Source organism: Echiichthys vipera (genome assembly GCF_963691815.1).
Source record: "Echiichthys vipera genome assembly, chromosome: 11".
Taxonomy (NCBI): Eukaryota; Metazoa; Chordata; class Actinopteri; order Perciformes; family Trachinidae; genus Echiichthys; species Echiichthys vipera.
In genome coordinates this window covers 17,021,223-17,047,452 of record NC_139836.1, presented here as the reverse complement: position 1 = coordinate 17,047,452, position 26,230 = coordinate 17,021,223, and the positions used below count along the sequence as shown (strand labels likewise).

The 26,230-nt window shown below is 40.8% G+C and overlaps 1 protein-coding gene across 4 annotated transcripts in view; it reads right to left on the bottom strand.

The window, feature by feature from the left end:
• LOC310953398 (A-type potassium channel modulatory protein KCNIP2-like) overlaps nucleotides 1–26,230 on the bottom strand; it is a gene marked incomplete at both ends in the record, with an annotated part of 92,363 nt that overhangs the window by 19,567 nt on the left and 46,566 nt on the right. For 2 of the 4 annotated variants that reach the window (XM_083922423.1, XM_083922426.1), the window contains one exon: nucleotides 1,656–1,761. The exons of the other annotated variants lie outside the window; for them this stretch is intronic. In XM_083922423.1, coding sequence (XP_083778549.1) covers nucleotides 1,656–1,761 — 106 coding nt within the window. Of the gene's footprint in view, nucleotides 1–1,655; nucleotides 1,762–26,230 lie in introns of those variants that run through there. 4 annotated transcript variants of the gene reach the window in all.

The following is a 26,230-nucleotide window of genomic DNA, read 5'->3' as shown; positions in this document are numbered from 1 at the left end:
AAATATATGTGATATAAGTCGGTTTACCTATGAACATAGCACATACTAAAGGAGGCATGTGTATATCAAGTGTAATCATCATGCCCTTATTTGGAGTGTGCATTGGTAACAAGCCCTCTAGTGAGCATGTGATTCTGCAGATAGTCCAGATGGCCGAGCCACTGCTAAGACTACGTTCCACCATTAAAGAGAAAATTCATTAGCCTAAGTACTCACAGGAGTTGGCACACACACACTTATTATGTCTACCAGTTTGTATAAAGAATGGTCAAAACAGTGAAGACTGATGCTCAGAGTGTAATTGAAGTAAAAATAGAGTCTCCAGTGTGTACGTGTGTGTGTGTTTTTGTGTGTGCACAGAGTTCTGTAGAATACACTATAGTTTTCCAAGGGGAGTTTTTTTGAGATGGAAGAGCTGTTGGCACACCTTGACTACTGGGTGCAGTCCAGCACGTACATCACGGATGGAGATTGTCTCTTATAGCGTAGCATCCAGAAGCAATAATCTCTGCCGTGTTTTTTAAACATTGACTGACTTAAACTGCAGGTCTGCCCTTTACATTGTGTCATAACAAGAAAACTTAAGAGCCTGTCAGAGTGCTGCTATTACCAGATGCCCAAAGTGTACAGAGCACTCTGGGCAATGAGCAGAGTAAAAGAAAAACCCACACAATCGAGATAAGATTCCCATTGACACTAAAAGAAAGAAGTGATAAGCAAGTGTGGACAAGGTAAAGTAGATTGGACTTGGGGGGGGGGGGGGGGGGGGGGGGGCAAAGCACAAGTCATCCAGATAAGATGAGCCAAACAAGGCCTTGCTGCGAGGTGACAATTTCTGGGGGTGAGCCAGAGCGGGACAAGGACATTTTCAGTCATTTACAGGCGCTTTAAAGTGTTGTAAAAGAACCATTCAGTAAATTTTACATTGTGTTAAACTTTAATTATAAACATCTGTTAATTGACCTTCTAATTGAGTATATGACCAACCTCTGATTGACCACAAATCAATTAGGGTTACGTCTCATTTACATAGTTCAAATGTGGGGAATACAAATCTCTTAGTGAAATACTCAAAACCACATTAGGACAACTCAACCACAAAACATGTTGACCGATGATCTGTGGCAAATATATGAGCAACATTTTCTCTCTGGATATACACACGTCTGCAAACTATGGGCTATAAGCTAACCAGAGTGCTGAAAGCAAGGCTGACATTCCCTCAGTCAGATGAGTTTCTCTACACAGCACTCAAACCCACTCTGTCCATAGTGTTATCGATTAAAGGGTAAAAGCACACACCCCAGGGGCAGAGAGAGGCCTCACACACAGCTAAGGTTACTGTGTATGAGTGTGTGTGAGGGTAGGGTGGGGGGTGGAGAGAGAGAGAGAGAGAGAGAGAGAGAGAGAGAGAGAGAGAGAGAGAGAGAGAGAGAGAGAGAGAGAGAGAGAGAGAGAGATTAGAGAGAGAGAGTGTTGCGTGGCCCACTGTTTTACTGGTAACCCAAACCCTCAGACAGGACTGCAGCCCACTCAGGACCAGAGGGAATGGGGCACTGCAGATGAAAGTATCAGCTCATGCACATCACCTCAGTTTTTACTGTAGCATTAACGTCCTGTTATTAAACCAACAAATCTCATAGAAAATCCATTACCTTCTCCTCCGACAGGCTCAAACATCCCAAACTGCTCCAGCACTTTGATGAAGAGACCCATGACCACCAGCACAGCGATCATCTCCAAGCCATCCAGACTCAACATATTGGGAGACCACTGTCTGTCATTGCCCAGCACTGCGCCACCGAGCCAGGTCGGGTCGGGGCCGGGGCCAAGTCCGGCCAGAGACTCAACACCACCTGTCCAACTGGTCCCAACCTGAACAGTTTGTCCAACTTTAGCTCAGCTGAGTAATCCACTTCCTCACTTGTATCTACTTCGATCCAGTCTAATATTCAATCTTGAGGCTGATGACTAAAAAATTCTGTCAAGTATAATGGAAAGAAGAAATAAAGCAACTTGGCTCGATGGGCGTTTCTCTTCTGTCACCCAAAACCTGGCCCCAGACAACTCCTCTTATTCCACGGTGGAGGCCATATTGCTGGAGCTACAGGCTGCAACACAGAGGTCCAGATTGTCATAAACACCTGGACTAAAGTTGAAGGGTTTTTTTTTCTTTCCCTCTCCTTCTATGTTTCCTCTTCCAGGTCCCCGACGAGAAATGGAAACTTGGGATGTGCTGCGTCTGCTAGGTCTTTGGCAGTGGTTGTCAGAAGGCAAGTGTTGTGAGGGGGAAAGAGGGAGTGAGTGAGGGAGAGACGGCAGATAAAGAGAGGGGGAGAGGATGAGTGGGAGATGGCATAGAAAATGAGAGAGAGGGAGAAAGAGAGAGAGCGAGAGAGAGAAAGAGAGCGAGAGAAGAGAGAAAGAGAGAGAGAGAGAAAGAGAGGGCCAAGCACACATAAACACAGTGAGACAGAGATTGTTGGGGGAGGGAGGGGGGGGGGCGGGGTTGAGAGAGTTGAGGTATGCCCGCCCTCTCCAGTGACATTAACCTTCATTGATTTGCCTAATGTGGTTTCCTTGGTAACTGGAAGAGAGAGTTGAAAAGCCAGATTTAACTAATGGAAAGAAAATATATTTACATTCATCTGAATTCAAGTCCCATCTCACATGTTGTGTTTTCACTGTATGGAGATCGCTGCATCAGATTTGCAGCCTGTATGCGTGCCGGTCGATGCAATGTCTCATTAACTTTTTTAATGCGTTGCTATCAGAGCTCGATGGGCAAAGGACTTTTTGGCTTCGTACAGCAAATGCACAAACAAAAATAGGACCTAAGCAATTTTTTTAGATGCTGCCGGTGCCTCTGTTGTTATTCCTGAGAGAGAAATCTGTCTGGCAAGTAACAAAATGTGACTCAGTACATACAAAACTGGTGAGGAAAGAGGTCATAGAATATCCTTCTCAAGCATGCACTGTTACTTGACTTGAATACTACAAGGTATAAGTGTATGTTGAAGTACAGAAGTAGCTCATCTCACAGAGTGATTATATGTTACAGTTAATTGTATTTGGTCACCATTCTGGCATTCTGACTTCGACCAGATGAATTCTGTATGAACCTATCCCCCTTAAATGTATTAGTGCTATGGGAAATTGTTTTTCACTAACAAAGAGCTAACCCCCATCACTCAATATGGAGACACAAAAAAGGGTTATTTTTGCACCTGCTGAATGAGAATAAAGACCTGAGTCATTGTGTTTTTATTTGCCATCTGACACATTAGAAAAGTGAGTGAGTGGTGAATAGTCAATAAGAGAGCTATTTTGGCACACAGTCATGGCCTTACAACAGGAAATAGGTAACAAAAACACCTTGCAGTAATAGCCAAATTCAGGGCATTTTGCCCTCTCATAATTATTAGAGAGCTGTCCATCACCAATAAGATCCACATGTATTGTGTTTCTAAAGACTATATATTCGTCCTTAGCAACTAGTTTCATTTAGAGTATTCAGAGAGAATATTTCTGTCTTCTATATGGTAAATGCGGCTTATTAGTCATGGCATAAAATCGTGTTTTTGATGGAACAATTCAATATTTTTTTCATACATGAAAAAATCCCTGCGTACACCAATGACTAGTCAGCTGTTGTGATTCAGTGAACCTTAGAATTTCAGCTCAAACCCAGTTTAGGCTTCAGGTGTTTTAAACAGCTAAAAACTGCTAAACCAGCAGAAATACATTCATCTTCACATGCAAGGCGGGCATTGAGTGATTTGGTACTTTTTATGTGACAAACATCCTGATTCTCAGTCATATTGTCGGGTTGGGATACTTGAAGCGTTGACAAGAATGGGTGCAGGCTGTCCACCGTCTGAGGTTCTGCCCCTTCCAGCACAACTCCCAATGAGGGTATCGCTTTGCTACAAAAATAACAAAATTGGAAAAAGGGTGCGATGTTCCCTCTGTCTTATTCTCCCACTGTGTTTCCCCCATTCCATCTCTGACAAATGTGCTGTGTCTGCATCCACTCCTGCTATTGTTTCTCTTTGTTGACAGTCCTCTTCCTATATTTTCAACAGGTTTTTACAGCAGCATGCCTCATTACCGAGAGGTCTGTCACACAATAGCTTCACCGAGGACCGTGTGGGTCATCCTAACGCATGCTCACACACAAACACACGAGAACACACAAGCCAGAAAAGGTGACAGGAAACCTAAAACAGTGTCACATCACTCTTCTCATATATTGTGTATTGTAGGCAAACAAACATGACGCCGCAGCAGACCTATTTCTCCTCTCTAATGCAGAAAATGTATACCCGTGTATTGGATCTGAGCTCCGGTTGCAGACATGGTAAATGTAAACAGAGAAATATTGAACCAAACACTCACAAAAAAAAGAGAGAGAGAGAGAGAGAGAGAGAGAGAGAGAGAGAGAGAGAGAGAGAGAGAAAGAGGGAGACAGAGAGAGAGAGAGAGAGAGAGAGAGAGAGAGAGAGAGAGAGAGAGAGAGATGGAGAGAAATCTGAGCCTGAATTGTTGGTTAAAAATGATTCTCTGCCCACTTATTTATTAAAGGCTTGGCGTTCGAGGGGAGAGGTGGAAGGAAAGAAGAAGCGAGGCAGGTTGTTTCTTGAGACACCACGGCAGGGGAGAGTAATGAGAAGTAAGATAAGACAGACAGAAACAGAACATGAAGGAACAAAGGAAGGACAAAATGAGGAGCTCGAGCGACTAGGGTCAGGTCCCTCTGTGTGGCGATCTGCAAAAGCACAGAGGGAAGAGGAATCTATTCTTTATTACCCTCCAGCATCTCTCCCCTCCTGGAGGATTTTTCACCTCATTCTAGCTGTCACAAAAGAAAATTGGAACTGCAGACATGTCCTCTACTGCGTCGCCATTCTCCTCCCCTATTTTCTCCTCTATTCATCAAATTTACATCAACAAGAAGCACATATTTATACACATATAGAGGTTGACAAGACAAACTCAATATGAATTTCATTTCACAAGGAAGGACAATTGTCTGAATCTGAAAGTTCAATAAAGTTCAAAAGCAACAGGTATGTTTACTGTCTAACTCTGAGCCTGCACCGACATTTACGAGCAAATAGCTTTCTGAAAAATTGTATTTCTATACAACTAATGAGCCGACACAGTGATCACTCCAATCCTTTTCTCTCTACAGTAGCACAGAAAACTATGGTCTAGAAATGCATTTTAGACAGAAGTGCATTTTAATCTTGAGAGTGTGTAGCGAGAAATGGCTCTGACGTAAACAAATAGCACATTTGGTCGATTCTTTTTTTTTTTTTACTTCAAACATATTTGGATAGTCGTTGAAAACTCAAATATCTTGCGTACATCTTAATAGGAAATTGCTGTATCAATATTTGTCTGCTGTTTTCTTGGCCATGTCTGAACTAGGCTTTTAACCGATAGAAAAAAGGAAATTGCATCTATCCATCTTCAACCGCTTGTCCCTATCGGGGTCACGCATGGGCTGGGGTCGATCCCGGCTGACATTGGGCGTGAGGCGGGGTACAGCCTGGACAGGAAGCCAGTCTATCGCAGTGCACATAGAGACGAACAGAGACAGACAACCACTAACACTCACATTCACTCCTACGGGCAATTCGAGTCATCAATACTTTAACACGTGCATGTCTTTGGACTGTGGGAGGAAGCCGGAGAACCCGGGGAAAACCCATGCAGACACGGGGAGAACATGCAAACTCCACACAGATGGGCCCCAGCCGGGATTTGAACCAGAAACCTTCTTGCTGGCTTGCTGACTGGCGACAGTGCTAACCACCTTCCGCTCAGGAAGGAAATCAATTATTGTTTATTATAGTGTGGGGACAAGGATTACGTTTTTTCTTTTACTAAATGCAGGTTAGTTTGAGGCTTTTTTTGTTCTTACCCCAGATTTATATTTAGTTTCGCCATTTCCTCATGAAATGTGTTACATCTTGTTTAATAGTTCATAGACGGACGATAACAAGGCTAATATTTCCAGTTTGAAAAACATGATACACATAGAACATATTAGCAATTAAGGATTGAATGTTATCCAAGTGCATCAGCAGATTAGAGATTCACTTTCTTCAGTATTTTAACAGAAAGTGGAACTATAGTGAAGGAAAAACTGTTATTTAAGTAAGCATCATACCAGTACTAGTATAAGCCTACCGGTATATTATTTTTTAAATATTGAGATTGTTATAATTTTCCTGTCATCAGAAATCTTTTCTCACAGAGACGCACTCATGATCTTGTCCTAAACCTAACCAAGAAGAACGTTAACCACATATTTAAAACTGCGGTATGTGGAGCATAGTTTGACACTGGGCTACCCAAGCATTAACAAGTAGCGCTAGCCTTGACAAGGTGGGAATGAGAAAAGGTTGAAATATGAGGGGGAGGGTATTTTTTTATGTCATCAATAAGAATGAAGGGGGCCTTGGTTTTTCGAAATGTAAAAGATAACGATAAGTTCCTCACCCCACCCAAGTGATTAGTATACAGTCCCAAAAATACTCTCAATGATTCCCATGTGACCTGCTGAGACATCGCAGACAAATGAAGTCTCCACACACAAACCTGTCTTTTGTCTCTGAAATGACCTATCATATCAGGACGATCACTCAGAGTCACTCAGCTCTAAAAGCAAAGAAAAAAGTACCTCACTTCCTCTCTGGCTCCTATTGATTTTTCCAAATTTCTTCTGCTGCTAAATATACTGTAAGAGATGCTGCCGGACGTGAGCACTGAAGGGAAGCTAGTCAACTGATAGGTGCTAACTATGGAGGGTGTTTGACTCATATCTCAGTATTTATGTGCTGGTTGTATATGTCAAACTAAAGGCCTCAGGGGAATGTTATGTAACATGGATCTGACATTTGAGCTTTATCACATCATTTCAGGACAGATTGTGACTTTAAGCGGTGGAGAAGTATTTCTGACAAATTTCAGGCCTGCAGCATTCTTATCTTGTAGTAAATTAAAATACATTTTTACATGAGAGTTGAGCTGCTATGACTGTGTCTCGCTATATCGATCCTTGGGTGTTACATCCTCTAATCCACAGAATGTGCTAATTAGAGAACATGACTATTGATCTGCGCTTCAATAAAGCTGGACTGGCTATGCTTGAGAGAGAGAGGGACTCACAACTCACAAAATCACAGGCACACATGGCAAATGATTTGTGAGAATAAAGCTCCAGAAATGTGTTACGATTACTGAGATCACAATCACTCTCTAGCCGTCACATGTACTGTACTGATTTCACTTGATGCTTTTGCATTACAAATTAATATATAGATCTGCAATCAGTAACAAGATAGATGTCTGGCCAGACCTGTCGCCTTTACTTTCCATGTCACACTGTGAGCTGAGCCACACAACAGTCGATAGACATATGATACTACATAGAAGAGATTCGATTGGAAAACTAAAGGAGGTGGTGCTTTAAGTCTTGGGTCAGCTAGACTGGGACATCTAGTGGTCACAGAGGGCAAAGATCAGATACTTTAGCACAACATAAGACATGATATCATTTTTTAATTGTTTGAAATTATAAGAATCACACAGACTTATATTACAAGAGGCTATAACCTTAATACCTCCTGTTAATGTTCTGATGCTTTGGTTCCTAGAACATATTTTCCACTTAAATATAAACTGTTTTATTCACAGTTACTTATCTTATCTCTATTTTTGCACTACAAATGGCACTGGCAAGTCGAAAAAATGCATTAAAATTCTTGAATCCAGCTTTGAGAATGTGCCACTCACCTTTCCTCACAAACAGCCAGTAAGACAGTGGGAATATTGACATAAGGATGAGTGCATAAATGCCCCCAATGCTCTCATCAGAGCCGCTCAAGATAGCCACAGAGTTAAAAATCCACATACCCAACACAGGTAAGTGACACGATCACTCTCAGCATGTGTGTGCTATGAGAAGAGATAATCATAGGCACAGCCAGGTTTCCCCTCCTTCTGTGGGCGTAATCATACACAGAATAGTATGCACCTATACTTAAGTGCAGTTTTGAGGTATTTTACTGGACTATTTACATTTTTTGTTTTTTATACTTGTACTCAAATCTATGTTTATTAAATATATATAAACAATGCAATATTTAATTGGATAACAGTAAGACTGTTATATGGTAAGAATCCCGGGCAGTATAGAAAGGCTAGTAAAAATGTAGCAATAAAGTAATGTTCATATTAATGCATCAATAATTATATTAAATAATATTATATACATTATTCTGAAATGGACTATTCTGCATCATGAGGAATTTGACTTTTTGTAGGACTTTTATTTGTAACAGTTTTTCTACACTGTGGTATTGCTACTTTGACTTAAGTAAAAGATCAGAGTCCTTCTTCCACCACTGATGTACATCCACACATGAACAAACATATCGTCACGCACCTGTTTTGATAAGGGGTGTGTTGTTTTTCCCTCATGATAGCTGCTATTGAAAAGGTTTACAAAAAAAAGCAGCTTATCAGTCAGTCATTCAACCGGTCTGAATGAGGCCCTTTATGTCATTCATTTATGAATAGATTTGTGCCATGACAATGTGTCTTATAAACTAGCCTTGTTGTATTACAGTAGTTGCTGTTATGCCCAACGACAACACAAAATAGATGTAGAATAGAGACATGGGTGGGCCAGCACAGCAAACAAACAACATGTGCAGCTACAGTAAATGACATCACAGCTGTTTAAAGATACAGGGATAACAAGGCTTTAAATTTACAATTGTTTACTGTGCAAGCAAAGTCCCAAAACAGTCTTGGATGCAAGGTTTGAAACAAACAATATATTATACAATCCAATATATTATTTATACCAAGAATTGAATGCAGAGTGACTGATCTTTGAATTTCACAGTGCAGGTGCTGGATGGATAGACACCTACTGGGAAAGAAGAAAGAGAATAAGCAAAGAAGGTGAGAGTGAAGAAAGGCAGACCATGAACTCTAAGAGAGGAAAGAGAATCACAAAATAATACAGGAGTAAGCCTATATATAAGTAATAATACAGAAGGCGAGGTTGCATTAGGAAAGGAGGAATCACAAAATCGAAATGTATGTAGAAAGTCACCTTCCTCATGAATAGACAGCAGCTGCCCTGGACGTTCAGAACACCAAGTGCAACTTCAATCACCCTCCACTAGAGGTCAGTGTAGATTAAAGTATTTACTTACTTTTAAAGTATTTCAAACACACACAGACTTAAATGAGCTGGAGAATGTCCTGACAGATGAGCCTACATGTGACTTTCAAATGTTCTTTACATATCCACTAAACTGATAAAAGCATGCAGCAGTTTTGACTTGGTGCCAAGCCTGTAACACCATCTCTTCAGCAGTAGGTCCTTCAAGAGAACAGCATATACTGTATATATATATATATATATATATATATATATATATATATATATATATATATATATATATATATATATATAGCCTGGCACAGAGCCGGGGGCCATGGTGGTTGGCAAGATAAGGTACTTTAGAGACACTGGTGCCATTTCCATCACAGGTAAAAGACCTGTTAAAAAAGAGCTTGAGCTGTACGCCGACCTAATATGGCTGACCTGTTCCAGCAGTGTAGCAAAATGTCTGACATTGAAATGACTGTACACAGAATACAAAACTTCTAATTACAGCATGTGCTTCTGTCACATCCTCTGTTGAAGAATCCATCTGCCAGCTGAGGTCATCATGCATTATTTTGATTCTGTCAAATTAAGGACAAATACTATTGCCAAACCCACAGCCCATAGGTTTATATGGAAATGAATGTCTTAGTGGACAACCGGACAATGACAAGAAGCACGCGGAGCTGCTGCTCCTACGCTGATTCAGCAGCTAATCAAAATGATTCAACCTATACCAAAGGACAAATCTGCCTGTACTGCACACACAAAACTCAATAGAAGTCAAAGTTGCTGAAGCTGGATAGCACACACCGTTGACAAGCAAGCATAAAAACCCCACACTCCCCACACAAACAAGATGAATATCAGAAATCTATACCATACCATAGGGGCAATTTGCTAATGAGTCAATGTGCAACCAATTGTTTACATTAGGGAATGAGATTTAATGTAGATAACTGTGGAGGTCAAGAAAGACTGGATATGCTATAATGATGGGTAATTCGTTTTTAATTATAAGGAGATCTAATGGTAGGAGAGGAGGGGAGAGGAGAGGAGAGGAAAGGAGACGAGAGGAGAGGAGAGGAGAGGAAAGGAGACGAGAGGAGAGGAGAGGAGAGGAAGCTGTGATTGTCTCTGACAGTCAGGTCCAATCAAACGCTCTATTGTGTTAAACCTGTCAACTGTCACCAGAGAGAGCAAGCAAGAGATAAATAGAAAGAGAGAGAGGGAGAGAGAGAGAGAGAGAGAGAGAGAGAGAGAGAGAGAGAGAGAGAGAGAGAGAGAGAGAGAGAGAGAGAGAGAGAGAGAGAGAGAGGCAGTCGTCATGGACACGCAACATAGCATCAAGTCCGCAGGTTTGTGTGCGCACATGCACACGCCGGCGCGCACACACACACACACACACACACACGCACGCGCGTACACACACACACACACACACACACAGTCTCTCAGCTCTATGTATTGGCAAAGACGACACAGACAGAGATTCCCATTTCATCGATTATAGTGTGCCGGTGGGTGAATTGATCCAACATATATATATAACAAAGACGGTAACACACAAACACAGTGCAGCATGAGCTTTACCGCACACACATTTAAGTTGCTGCCCTGCTGTCTCTCTGATATCGCCAGACCTTGTGGACATGTCAAACCTCATTATCATGGCTGTGCAGGCTATGGCACCCATTAGCATTCTGCAGAGCAGAAAAACCCACACATAAAAATACATGCACGCATACAGGGTGTGATTATTTCATAGAAGAGTTGCATATATTTTACTACTTGGAGTTTCTAATCCGTTTTCCTGCTGCTCTGCCATCTTTGAAGTAAATATACTGTACAGCAATTGTCTGAAGAGATTTTTGTTTCAAGGCTGGATCAATCGTCCTTGCCAGCAAGGAATAGGATGGTCATAATCATGATCAACAATTGTTTTCTAGTTTTCTCATTATGTATACTGCTAATGGGCACTACAATTCTTAAAGTTTATGCCGGTGTCTCCAGGGTTGGTTTATTCACATAACATTAAACATATTATACCGTAGTAGTATGCAACCATGAAAACATTTTTCTGCCTTCATCTCCATTCACTGCAGGTTAATGGTTTGCGGTGCTCAAACATTAATAAAATAACGTTTAAAAAAGGGTTGGGAGATAAGGCCAAAACATTCTATGATAACAATATTCAACACAATGTAACTGTGTGTCTTCTGGTAATTCAATAAATAATTGGCCTGTATGAAATATATATCACATGGTAAAGTGGTAAAAAAGTGTGTATACTCATGATTTGTGTGAATGAAATACTTGACAAATTAAAAGAACTGAGTAAATTCTATACAAGAACTTTAGGGCAAAATCACAGTGACAGTTTCAAGTGAAAATACCAGAAAGTTTTTACATATTTTCCAGCTAAACACTCACTATTTCTACATGTATTCCTTTCAAAAAACAATGCCTCCATTATTCTGGAAAATGCACACACCTGGTTGTAAACAGTTCTCATTGAACTACTTTCTGCTGAAGAAATACTGTAGCTCCTCTAAAATCGGTTGGCAGTGAGCTCTGTGGATTATCCAGACTAACACGGACAATGATTCTGTGAGATGGGTTGGATTCTTAAAGCATAATGCTGTGAGCACAACAAACAATATGACATGTGCATCCATTCTATGTGTGTGTGTGTTTGTAAGTGAAGATATCAGATATGAGAACCTGAGTAATTAAAACCAAAGCAGGTCCAAAATCAATCCCTTGTTCATTCAGTCACTACTAGCTGTTCACAGTAACAGACACGCAGGGGTTTGATCTACAGTGAACAGTACATTGAGCATTAAAAGAGCAGTAAATTGAGATTTTGGACACTTATAAAGCACCATTATTTGGCATCATCACTGACAAGTGTTAAGTCGTCTGTCACAGTAACTTTCGCATCTCTAAAATGCAGAGCATTGTATTGTGGGATTCTTGAGGGCTCAATATAGTGGATACATGTACACACTCAGAAGTGGGACACAAATAAAAATGCCAGACAATAAATATAGTGCACTAGGAGTTAATATAGGGAGTGATTTCAGGCAGTAAGACTAAATAACTGTTGGCTTATAGTTTTATTTCACTACATTCTACATTTGCTCATAATGTATATGTGCCATTAACTGATACAATCACTGTGCTGTACTTCCAATGGGAACATAATTTTCAATCACTGGTAAAACTTTGTTTCTGACTGGCCCGAGGGACAATAACTAATTTGACAATTAGTCTCTATTTGTGTTAGTTCATTAATTTTTACAATACCTTTGTTGTAACTCTAATCATCACAGATGTGTATCTGTTTTATCCAATACTGTTTCCACAGCTTTACAATTGATTTCAGTAAAAACATCAAAGGCCAACTCTTGCCTTCCACCTTTATTATTAGTGGTTAGCTCACTGCGCATCTGTAACTTTACATGCATAATGAGTACAGAAGAATCTGCACCACTGGAGGTAAATGAGAAAATATTCTTCTTTTTCCCCCTGTATTTTGTATGACCCTTTGGCCTATTCTGTCATTTCGCTTATCAGTTGAGGCCCCATGCACACAACACTATGCTTGCATGTTTGTGATTATTGTGAGAAAACGGTAGTCATTTGTAGTCATTTATGTCACAAATGCTCTTGTAATAATACAGAGTTAACGCAGAACGAGTGAACTTTAGGTAGAAACCCTCGTAACACGTGGCGATGCTAGATTCCTGGAAAAGCGCTATAGACAGCACACACACACACACACACACACACTTGGTGGAGCAGCTTTTGTCATGTGCTCCTTTTTCACAAAGGCAGGCAGGAACACAGGTCATGACGTGTTACACAGTGTGGAGTTGGCCTCCGAAGCTATAAATAGCTCTGAGAGGAATCAGATTTGGAGAACCGGAGGTGGTAACTGATGAGATCACACATACTCGTGTGTGTGTGTGTGTGTGTGTGTGTGTGGGTCTGTAAGAGACCCCCCCCCACACACTTTCACACACACACACACACACACAAAAGGCTTGAAGACAGGGAAATGGAGTCAGACTGACATCATGCAGAAATGGAGACAGACAGCTAGAGAGAACAGTGGGAAGGCAGGAGAGGAGAGAGTGAGAACAGACTGAACACACCATCACGACTGAGAGGACGGAGAGAGGTGACATCGCAAGATGACTACCTGCTGGGAAAAAGTGGGGAGGAGCGAACTGCTTCGATGAGGGGAAGGGGATGGTGGAACTGGTGCGATTATTGGTAGTACAAGTACGAGTACAACAAGGGAACAAAAGTACATACAACACACTTCTACGTATGGTACATGACACAGTGTTGAAGTATATCTTATATGCATGTGCTCTGAACATGCAGCCTTTCAAAGACACACCAGTATTAATTACACAGGAAACGGACATATTTCTGTATGATAGATCACAAATGTATATATTCTGTGCACCAAGTGAATATGATTTGAATATGTTTGACTTACACCAAGGACATGAAGAATTGTTTATGGGGAACAATGAAATAACTGGGAGGATGGAGAAGATGCAGTGTGTTTCATTACAAAGAAAACACAAATCAACCACTGATGTAAACTAATTGTTGGTATAACATTAAACTTGGCGATCAAGAGTGCTTAGCTTGAAGTCAATTATGGCTCTATTTTGCCCTTCATGTGCCCTTTTGTTGATTTATATCTACAAAGCAAATCATTAACTTTTATCCACTGCACTGACATGATTCCTGCATGAATTACAAGCATATTGTGAGTAGAACATTTGACATTTGTGGATATATTTTTTACACAACACAGAAACATCAATGATCAGAATTATCTTTAAAAAAAAGTAAAATTTCAAAGAAGGTATGTCTTATTTTAGAAGAGTGAAATATGTTGTTCTGCTTCCCTTTGGAAACAAAACAACACAACAAATAAGGTTTAACTGTCTGTTCCCTGTGTGTGTGTGTGTGTGTGTGTGTGTGTGTGTGTGTGTGTGTGTGTGTGTGTGTGTGTGTGTGTGTGTGTGTGTGTGTGTGTGTGTGTGTGTGTGTGTGTGTGTGTGTGTGTGTGTGTGTGTGTGTGTGTTTGTGTGTGTGTGTGAGAGAGAGAGAGAGTGTGTGTGTGTGTGTGTGTGTGTGTGTGTGTGTGTGTCTGTCTTTCTGTCAGTCAGTCAGTCTCTGTGTACTGTGTTTTTAGAATAAAAATGATATAAAGCCTTTGAATGACGTATCACCTCACAACTGCCACAGAGGCACGGTTACTTAGACACACACACAAAACAAACATACTTCTGGAGCACACAACCAACTGACAGCTCTCAAGTTGATGCAGCGCAAAAAAGGTGACAGACAAGTGCCACTCGAGAAATTGATTTGCAAGTGACACATTTACATCTGAGTGAGGGGAGACGTTGAGCGCCGTTGTCAATCAAGAGCTGTAGTGATGAAGTCTCCCAGTGACATATTTATTCATCTATTTAATTATATTTCTTTAATATGTTTGTTGTTTTCAGTTTCAATTTTTATTTTGAACCTTTTATACAAGAAAAGTCAAGGGAGAATGGTAGTTTTGTAAGCCCATAGACTATAATTCACTAAATTGAGCCTTTGCCAATGATGACTGCCCTGAGAATGATTAATACCAGCTGACACCGAAGTGTCAGGACGGAGACAGTATTTGGAGTCAGAATAAGGAAATACAAGGGTAGATAAATACGCTGGTGTTTAAGTTCGAAATGTGGACAATCTCTTCTCTCTCTCCCCTACCTGCCTCCTCCTCCCTAGTTTGGGATTCCTCTTGCCTAACTTCACTACCATTTCTCTCTTTGTGTATCACTTCACTGTAAGACTCTCTTATCACCAGAATATTTTTCTCCGGCTTCACCTCCATATACCCCCCCCCCCCCCCCATCACCTAACGCCCCCTTCATTTCCTCCCCTCTCACCCTCTCTAGCTCCCTCCCAGTCATGTCAAGGTCATCCCTGTCCGAGGTCTGGTTTCCTCATGCCTGGATGGCTGAGTGGAACAGACAGCTCTGTCCCAGTTGGGGACCATCAGACTTTTAGTGCCTCTGACCACTGGCTTCCCTGGTGGATAGGCCTGATGTGCATCCTTTCTTTGTTCCCATCCACTTCTGTCCATTACAAAGAATGTGAGAGATGGAAGAAAGGAAGGAAGAAGGATGCAATAAATCTTCTTTAATGCTCCTTTAAGTGAGTGCAAGGTGCTATAGGATATTGTTTTTCTGTATTTTTACATCATCAAACAAGTATGACAGGGTATAGTGTCTTTGATGCAGTTTAAAACTCTGCACACACCAAACCACCACGCAGATGTTGCCTGGAGATGTGGGTCTCTTGATTGAAGTGTAGTATGTTTATGCTGAGAAAACAACATGGACTAACCATGACAAAACAGCTGATTATTATTCAGACCACGGCAAACCATTTTCCAATTTGTAGAGGTGTCAGATGCTTTACCTGCTTTGTCTTTTTCTAGTGGCACCTGTTTGATGGATGAGGTGAGATTACAGTCTGATGTTCATATTCATATTTCTTTGTGAGCATATACTCATATTAAAATACTGCAGTGCCCTTGTGTGTCAGCAGTCAGTCGCTCCCACATGTATTTTGGTTATGATTGCCATTGACAATCTCTCCATTGAGCTCCATTTTTTCCTTTGTGATACTGATTCTGTTACCTAATATTGTGTATCAGCCGATACAGAGAACCGATTCAATATATATATATATATATCCATACATCCATACATCCATACATCTTCAATGGCTTGTCCCTATCAGGGTCGCGGGGGGGCTGGCGCCAATCCCAGCTGACAACGGGCATGAGGTGGGGTACACCCTGGACGACAAAGACTATGCTATGAGACCTGCAACAGTCGCTGAATTGAGAGCATTGAACATGAATGCACGCAAATACTGAGGGAAATGTGTGCGATTCCATTGCTTTGCGTTGTCAGCAGAGTCTGGAGAGTCAGTTTGAGAAAAGGCGGTGACAAAACAATAAAATTATGTTTGTAGAGGATATTCAATTTTGAAAATTAAATGAATTTTGATTAACACCTACTTAACAATTATTTAAAGTGTGTATACAGTTTTTTGGGACACCCTGTATATAGTTCAGTCTAAAGTCTAGTCTAAAGGTGTGGGATCACACCAACTTTTATTACATAACATGATGCATGTGTATGTGCACACATGAAATAATAAGTTATTCAGGTATTCAATTCTATAATCAGCTGTTTGGTATCACAGCACTAAATATACGGTATCACAGCACTAAATATACTTCTATGTATTTTGTGTGAGGCTGCATAAGCAAAGCCTCACAAATTAACTGTGCATTCAAGTAAAGAGTCAGTCGTACAGTTTGTAATCACATCCACCAGTGGGAGTGTAACTGAGAGATCCCTGAGGCCTTTAATAGCTATAGTTAGCTTAGATTTATTCGCTGCTCTGATAGCTATAGTTAGCAGTAAATTTATCCACCTGCCAAGGGAAGTTGTCAACGCAGGATGGAAAATACACTTTCATTGAGTTAGTTAGGCTTTAATGACTGAGGGGCTGGCTGAAAAGGGCTGATTAGAAAATTAATTATTTATCAAAATACTACTAAAAATTTCCCCTGAATATTGAAAAAATGAGAATAAGTCATTAAGGTGTAAATTGAACGTTCTGAAAAGAAAGTCTTTACGTATGAGTGCACGTGTGTGTGTGGTGGGGAGGCTTCTCACTGCATGTTTGTACAGTATGGTTGTGTGTGTGTGTGTGTGTGTGTGTGTGTGTGTGTGTGTGTGTGTGTGTGTGTGTGTGTGTGTGTGTGTGTGTGTGTGTGTGTGTGTGTGTGCGTCCGTGCGTGCGTGCGTGCGTATATATGTGTGTGTGTGTGTGGGGGGGCTTCTCACTGTGTGTTTGTACAGTATGGTTGACTGAGTCTCAGTCTGGAGTTTCAAGGATGTGTCAAAAACGTAACAGAGACAGCCTGTCAGCCATTAAGCACAGAAAGCAACACTGCTGTTAATCTCTTCTTTATTCATCCATGCTCCTTTCTCTATCCATTCCTCCACTTCCTTTGAACCAGGATCGTGTTAAATAGTAGCTGGTATTGTTCCGATTCAGTTTAAGATTGCGTTTTGAAATGCTTAAACCTCCCTTCATCTAACAGTCTTGCAGACCCTTAACCTTTCCTGGCCAGGGTGGATGTTGCAAATATAGCTGATCATGTCATCAATTTAATGGACATGAATGGATTTGTTTTACAGCTAGCCATACAGACATGGTGCTTCTCTTAGCTCTTATTGATTTACCACTGGCTGCTACAATGATTCATTTTTGTTTTAATAACAGCTTTGCGTTCAAGACCACTGATCATTTCAGTCGATATAAATACCAGGGCCAGTTTAAAATAGATTCATCAGTAACGATGTCTTCAATATAGGACATTTTCTGTATTTGCTGGGAATTCATTAAATTAATTAAAATGTATCTTTGGAGTCCCCCAGGGTTCCTTACTTTAGTTGTTGCTATTCTCTTTCTACAGTACATACTGTGACTCAATTCATTTATAAGCCAATCTTCCTTTAAATGCAAATAAAACCAGTGATGCTACCAGACTTCTTTGACTAGGGTGACCCAAGTAAATGCATAAGTAAGTTAGTAAAGTTGTATTTATAGTATAGCACTTTTTAATACACACAAACACGCTTGGTCAGAAAGCAGTACATCCTAATGACCTCGGTCTCTCGTCTGTGGTTGTAAAGTTTCATTAGATATTGATTATCCTAGATAAAAAATGACCACGTCAGTTCTTACGTCTTACAATGCTTAATGACTTCACTCATTAACACACAACGCTTTCTGATGTATGTAATACACTGCGGTATCATAAGTTATCATTGCATGTGTTGAGTAAAAAGAAGCACATATCGATGCATTTATAATAATGCATGCTTCAGCAAAATGTATCAATAAACATTGGCGTTTTCATGCATTTAAAATAATCTATAGTATTCTGCAATGACTCTTTACTACAGTTGATTGTTGAGGTGTGTAAGTAAGCCTTTGTGTATTATATAATATAATAATAAGCCCCATCAGTCAACCTCTAGTTTATAACTAGTAAAGACTGTGCATAAAACATACTTATAATTCATTATGAGTCATATCTTTAATGTTTTATGACTGTTGATATTGTGCATCAGAAAGCATTATGTGTTTATGAGTGTTGTCATAAAGCATTATAATTCACCATGAATAGCCTCATAATGCACTATAGATGTAGCCTTCATAGAAAGTGTTACCAATACATGTGCTATTTTTTTCTCTCTGTGCAAAAATGTAACTCCTGCTCTCTGAGTGCGAAGGGAAGTGAAAAAGGTGAATGTGTTGAGCCTGACTAGTTACAGGTCAAGGAGAAAGACCTGAAGTGCGAGCAGAGAAGTGCAGTTGGAGCACTATGCTATTTCTATAGTGCATTAACTTTGTTTGTATGTTTGACTTTTATCATGCATACTTAGCACAATTAATGTTAATGTATTCTTGTTTCCCAGTCTCTCCCAGTGCACTGGATGTGCATTAGAACAGATAATTTGATAAAGTAATGGACATTTCAGCCTGTTAGCTACAAAAACTGTATAGTCAGCAAGTTTTGAATATGGGGGAGCCTAATCACAGCAGCACACTGTAACTGTTACGATGTGGACATCTTCCAGACAGAAACTACCTGATAAGTTGAAGGTTAAAAGGAACAGACAAAATTGAGTGCCTTGTGGGAGAAGCTGAATTTCAGTACCATGGACAGAGACACAGACACACACGGAGGGAGAAAGAGAGAGAGAATCTTTTACTGATCAAGTATTTGTTTTCTACACACAAGATCTAAATTGCAACTTCTCTTTGAAAAACTCATTAAGATGTTTTCTGCCCACAAAGTGACTTATCTTATTGCTTTGTAATAAGCAAAATAACTTTTAGATCTCACAGAAACCTAAAACCCTTTGAAGCTGCGGCCAAACTCTTGCTCAAATGTATTGTGCGCTCTCCAACTACCAAAATACTTAAATCACACAACGCATTTTTGGCCTCATTTCATAGAAGACAGAAAGACAATTCAGATTCCCAAACAAAAAAAAGGCCTTAACTATATAACACCATTATCTATGTCTTTGAGACTAGAGGGCATACTGACTTATATAAAACTGTGATTCAGCACGGAGATGAAGAGAGTCACAGGTGGCACAGTCACAGCACGGTATTTTACCACAGTGGCAAACTTTACGGTTCATCCCAAGTGGGTCATTGCGGCTCTGTCCTCACTGGTGGGCTGCTACAAAGATTCTGAATTTAAAATTTAACAATGAACCAAAAAGTCTATCTGCATGTCCATTATCAATTTTGCATCTCCCACAGGTGCATGCTGTTTAAAAAGGAGGAAACCAAGAGGAAATGTGTGGCATCCTCCACATCTTGAACTACAAAGTCAATATATATTAGCAAAAAATAGCAAATTTTAGTGGTACATTTTATTTTCTTCTTTTTAAGCTGGGGCTAAAATGCAAACACTGTCAAATATTCTTTTAAAACATTAATTTGGGAATAAATGGATGCCGCTACAGTAAAGCAGTTAAAAAAAAATCATTTGTGAGAGTTGTAATTGGATGCATGTTTGCAGGGAAGACAGAACTTTTACACTTGGCTGAAAATTGGTGTTTTCTGATCTGTCCTGATGGCTTCTAATAATCCAAACCAACCAAATTAAAATTAAGGCTTTACAACATCCTCTAGAAATCTATGAGTACGGTCATGTCTATATCCTATTCTATATCTCCCTTCTTCCAACACTTTTGCTCGGACCACACAGACAGACAAACAGACAGACACTTGGCCAAACACTCAAAACCGCCTCTGTGGTAGTTCCCGTACAGTTGTCTCCACGACCACCTTTTACCATGATGACACACACACAGACCCACATGGTGAAAACAACATCAGCATCGCTGTTGCGGCTGGTAAATATAAAACCTTTTCCTTCGGTTTCTCCTCTTCTTTTCTGCACATTGCATCACGTTTCTCTTCCCCCCCTTCTACCCACCACATCCTCTTCACACCTTGTTTTGTCCCAACACACTAAGACTGCTGCTAATAGTTTATTTTTAGCATGTGTAAGGTAAGTATGTATAAACATGATGGATGAAGGTGATGTTTCACCTCTCCTCTCTCGTAAGGGGTAGGACGATGAGGGAGGGATGGATAGAGGTTGGGGGGGGGGGTAAAAAGCAGGCTTGAGAGCTACAGAAAGTGTGAAGCAGAAGGGTGTCGGGCTATAACATTGACAAGGGTTCCACCTGAAAGCCCCCGCTGGCACTGCAAACTGACCTACAAGCAGCTGAAGATCAACAGGCTGTTCTGCACCAGATGATAGTGCTCTTCTTCAGAGAGGTGAGGGATGATAGGTACAGCCAATTATAATAAAACTAACACCAGCCTTAGCTTTGGGCGAGAACTGAAATTTAATCACATATCATTTCTCGCTTCTTGTCTTTCCCTCAGTATCTCTTGAGGGAAACTCAGAGAGCTGGTCAGAGGTGAGACGCCTGTAACCTGCTTAAATCATGTTGAAACTGGATATAAGAGGCAGAAGGCACCACACTGATATAGACGCTAGCTAGAGACGGGCGGAGCAAGATAGAGCACTGACTCAATCAGTTCGGGACGGAGCGAAATGTGAACAGCATGGAGCAGATTAGGGCTAAAACAGTGGGATGGATGCCAGAGAAAACAAAGGATAAGAAAGCAAGCAACAGATACACAGAGGGATTATTCAGCATACACAGAGCGCACAAATAACTACAAACCAACTGTCGCTTTTCCTTTAATAACTTGATCTGGAACGCCAATGCATGTGTTGCACGTGCGAAACAGAGATGCGATGTTTAAATATAGATCTTCAGAGAGGAACTTTTTTTCCCTGCACTGACTTTGACCTTGACATTCTACAAGTCGTTTATTTTTAGGCCACCTTTCAGCTTGACTGTAAATGTAGGCGCCAGGAGGAGTCAACAACAGACAGACACAAAGGCGAATAATCAGCGGCAGTGAGATCATTTAAGTGAGAATCTTCACGTCTGGCAACAAAACAAGGGTGTTCTTAAAATGGATTTGAGCACTCATGCGTGATAGAATGTGATATTTTTCTGTCTCTATCCATCCCCTTTCTGTCTTCCCACTTTCTATCTTTCCATTTCCTCACTTTAAGCTCATTTTAATGTCTCACAACAGATTATCAAATGACAAAACGGTTGTCACAACTTGATACTGCAGCCACTAAAATAATAATCTCAAAAAAAGTAGGGAAAAAATGAACATCTTTGAAATGAATGTGTATATATATACAGTGGGTACGGAAAGTATTCAGACCCCCTTAAATTTTTTACTCTTTGTTAAATTGCAGCCATGTGCTAAAATCATTTAAGTTCATTTTTTTCCTCATTAATGTACACACAGTACTCCATATTGACAGAAAAACACAGAATTGTAGACATTTTTACAGATTTATTAAAAAAGAAAAACTGAAATATCACATGGACATAAGTATTCAGACCCTTTGCTCAGTATTGAGTGGAAGCACCCTTTTGAGCTAATACAGCCGTGAGTCTTCTTGGGAATGATGCAACTAGTTTTTCACACCTGGATTTGGGGATCCTCTGCCATTCCTCCTTGCAGATCCTCTCCAGTTCTGTCAGGTTGGATGGTGAACGTTGGTGGACAGCCATTTTGAGGTCTCTCCAGAGATGCTCAATTGGGTTCAAGTCAGGGCTCTGGCTGGGCCATTCAAGAACAGTCACAGAGTTGTTCCGAAGCCACTCCTTCGTCATTTTAGCTGTGTGCTTAGGGTCATTGTCTTGTTGGAAGGTGAACCGTCGGCCCAGTCTGAGGTCCATAGCACTCTGGAAAAGGTTTTCGTCCAGGATATCTCTGTACTTGGCCGCATTCATCTTTCCTTCAATTGCAACCAGTCGTCCTGTCCCTGCAGCTGCAAAACACCCCCACAGCATGATGCTCCCACCACCACACTTGACTGTAGGGATGGTGTTGGGCAGGTGATGAGCGGTGCCTGGTTTTCTCCACACATACCGCTTAGAATTAAGGCCAAAAAGTTCTATCTTTGTCTCATCAGACCAGAGAATCTTATTTATCATAGTCTGGGAGTCCTTCATGTGTTTTTTGGCAAATTCTATGCGGGCTTTCATGTGTCTTACTCTGAGGAGAGGCTTCCGTCGGGCCACTCTGCCATAAAGCCCTGACTGGTGGAGGGCTGCAGTGATGGTTGACTTTCTTGAACTTTCTCCCATCTCCTCACTGCATCTCTGGAGTTCAGCCACTGTGATCTTTGGGTTCTTCTTTACCTCTCTCACCAAGGCTCTTCTCCCCCGATTGCTCAGTTTGGTTGGACGGCCAGCTCTTGGAAGAGTTCTTGTCATCCCATACGTCTTCCATTTAAGGATTATGGAGGCCACTGTGCTCTTGGGAACTTTAAGTGCAGCAGAAATTTTTTTGTATCCATGGCCAGATCTGTGCCTTGCCACAATTCTGTTTATGAGCTCTTCAGGCAGTTCCTTCGACCTCATGATTCTCATCTGCTCTGACATGCACTGTGAGCTGTAAGGTCTTATATAGACAGGTGTGTGGCTTCCTTAATCAAGTCCAATCATTAGAATTAAACACAGCTGGACTCCAATGAAGGTGTAGAACCATCTCATGGATGATCAGAAGAAATGGACAGTACCTGAGGTAAATATACAAGTGTCACAGCAAAGGGTCTGAATACTTATGTCCATGTGATATTTCAGTTTTTCTTTTTTAATAAATCTGTAAAAATGTCTACAATTCTGTGTTTTTCTGTCAATATGGGGTGCTGTGTGTACATTAAAAGGAAAAAAAATGAACTTAAATGATTTTAGCACATGGCTGCAATTTAACAAAGAGTAAAAAATTTAAGGGGGTCTGAATACTTTCCGTACCCACTGTATATATATCTGTTTATTCCCTGCAAGTCATGTCTACCCAAACTTGAGGCTTCGATGCTGCTTCTCAAAGCTTCCCGCTGGGTTTCGTATTGCCTATTATGCACTGATATGAGACAACATCCAGCTCAGCCTGGCAGAGTGTCTCTCTCTCACCCCACAGTAAAGCACATGGGTCTTTAGCTTAGAGTACCGTAAGATATCCTTATGGTAATGAACAATTCCCTTCCCACTGTGAGTGCCATTACCACACACTGTGATATGGCTTTGTACACCCCATGCATGCAAATACAGCAACACATACACACATATACTAACCCCCGTGAGCACTTGTCAGAATTTACCTTCACATGCGGACCATGTTTTATTCATTAAGCATAAAATTGATGTCAATTTTTATCAAAAGGAGAGGAGACGTGATGGACAGCTGCGTACTTATTACAAGAGGGAGGGTGCAGAGTTCCTATTAAACTCAATCATCTCTTCAGGTGCTTGAAGGGGATAAGTTCAGAGGGAAAGATACACATTCATACTCTTAACACTATTTGGAAGTTTTCAGAATAAAGCACAAAGTAATAGCAGCACCATCTAACAAACCCATACAGCTCAGCCTCTCTATCCTTGGGCCAAGGATCTGACTGAACACATTTTATTCATAGATTAAAGGTTGATAACAAAATCTCTTGGGTCATGGCCGTGAGTGAGCTGCAAAGAGAATCAGCTTCAAGGTACTAGACTAGAAAAACATTGTGTGTCTGTCAATCTGAGCTGTGTGTGTGTGTGTGTGTGTGTGTGTGTGTGTGTGTGTGTGTGTGTGTGTGTGTGTGTGTGTGTGTGTGTGTGTGTGTGTGTGTGTGTGTGTGTGTGTGTGTGTGTGTGTGTGTGTGTGTGTATAACCTCACTGGTATGCAAGTATACAGGTCCATGTAACAGAAAGGTACAGCAGCACATGGGGGAGGTAATCAGCGGTTATTAATTAGAAAAGTTCCAACGCCCAGTTTCATTTGGAAAAATGTCAGAGCCCCTAACAAATGACTCCTACGCTGAAGAGGGAAATTATTTTGACTTCATCTTGGTGCTCATGTGTATACTTAGCCTGGCATCACCAGACTAATTCTCAAATGCATATTAGTCAGGAACCTCTCATTTTTGAAGGGGCGTTATCAACAGTGCAGGACAAAAATGCCTCTGGACGCAACTAAATAGACCCACAACCAATCAGAGCAAGAAAACGTGACCTAAAACCAATCAAATTGAGGTGGTGCTTGGTCTGTTTTGGAAGGAGGAAAAAAATGCCAGCCGGAATCGCAAACTTTCTCAGAATTATGACTGAACCGTACACTAAAATGTGTTTCTGAAATTTTTATTTGAGTTTTTGTGAGCCTGGTAAGATGGACGGTGACGTGCTTTTGTCAGTCATAGTCTTAGATAGAGTGCTGTGATTGGTCCGTCAGATCGGAAGTTGCAGGAAACCTTTCCAAATGTAATGTGGACCAGACATACCTGCCAAAGCAAATGTAACATGTGCTCTGCAGATTTGTCTGGTTTCCAGGCTAAAGTATACCATGAAGTGCAGGTGAAAGTTTTTACTGCAGTAAAATATGAAGGTGCCACAATAGAGGGTGCACAGGAATGTAGTCTGTGCAACACGTGATCTGGATCATCTCAAGAGAATTAATATGCAGTAATGACCAGCATGTATTACAGCTCATTACACAGCTACCAAAGACATTAATCTTCAGACATGAAATATTGAGAAAGACTATTCATAACTAGCTAAAGCAATTAACAAGCCAAAGTGAAATGTTTGTGCACAGTTACTGTTGACTCAAGCTGTTAGGGCACAAGGTGTCATTTATTTGATGTGAAAAGAAAAACATAACCAAACTTTGTCATTGTGAAATTACTGGGAAACAGTCATTTGTTATTTGGTAAAAACAAAGCCAGATTGCATTCAGTGGTTGATGCTATGTGAGCCTTTAATATATTAAATACACATGCAACAAGGATAAACTGGGCTGCTTGATATTGTGACTACTAATCGGTTGATAAGACAATGGAAACACGGCAAAACAAAAAGCCCAAAGGCCAGTTTCACGGATTCAGTGTTTTATTAGTTACTATAAATCATGAGACAAGAGCACAATATGTGGCAGTATATAAAATGGACAGAATAAAGTACATGAAAGTATCAGAATATGGACATATTTATTCTGTTTGTCATGTGATGTGACCAAGTTACTCGTCTGTTTAAGCCCCATACACATCCATGGTACATCCTAACAGGTGTTTGCACTTGTGCTCATTTATTGATGCCTGATTAAACCTCTTCTCAGGACTGTTTCCGGCATGTAGAGACTGTTTTTGATTGGCATCTGTCTTACTTTGGTGTTTGTTTCGTCAACTTACACCTTCATCATTCTTATTATGGTAAGTCGTGCGATTCACACCTTTGGTGAGCGTACCCTTTTAGCATATACACAGGATCCCAAATCCAAACTGTTCATTTTCATGTCAAAATCACAGCTGCACTTTGACTCGACCAAACACGCGTGACACCTTTACATACTGTATGATACATTATAATGACATAAAGCAGGGGTACGTGACACTGATGGGGACAGGAGGTACTGTAGAAGGTAGAGAGAGGGTACAGAAAGAAGAAGGAGACCTGTGCTGTCAGCTTGGCCTGTTCGTGTTAGAGCACGGCTAAAGGACAGATCAATAGGACTCAGAGATGCCTCAACATCTACTGACCAAAGATAGTGTAATGCAAGAGAGTGAAGTGGAAAAGGAAGATAGTGTGTGTACCGTTGGTGTATGTCATGGGTGTCCAATCCTGCTCCTGGAGGGCCGCTGCCCTGCATGTTTTAGTTTTCTCCCTGCTGAAACACACCTGAGTCTAATGATGTGCTCGTTATCAAGCAGCTGAAGCTCGACACAGGTTTGATAACCCTAAGACTCA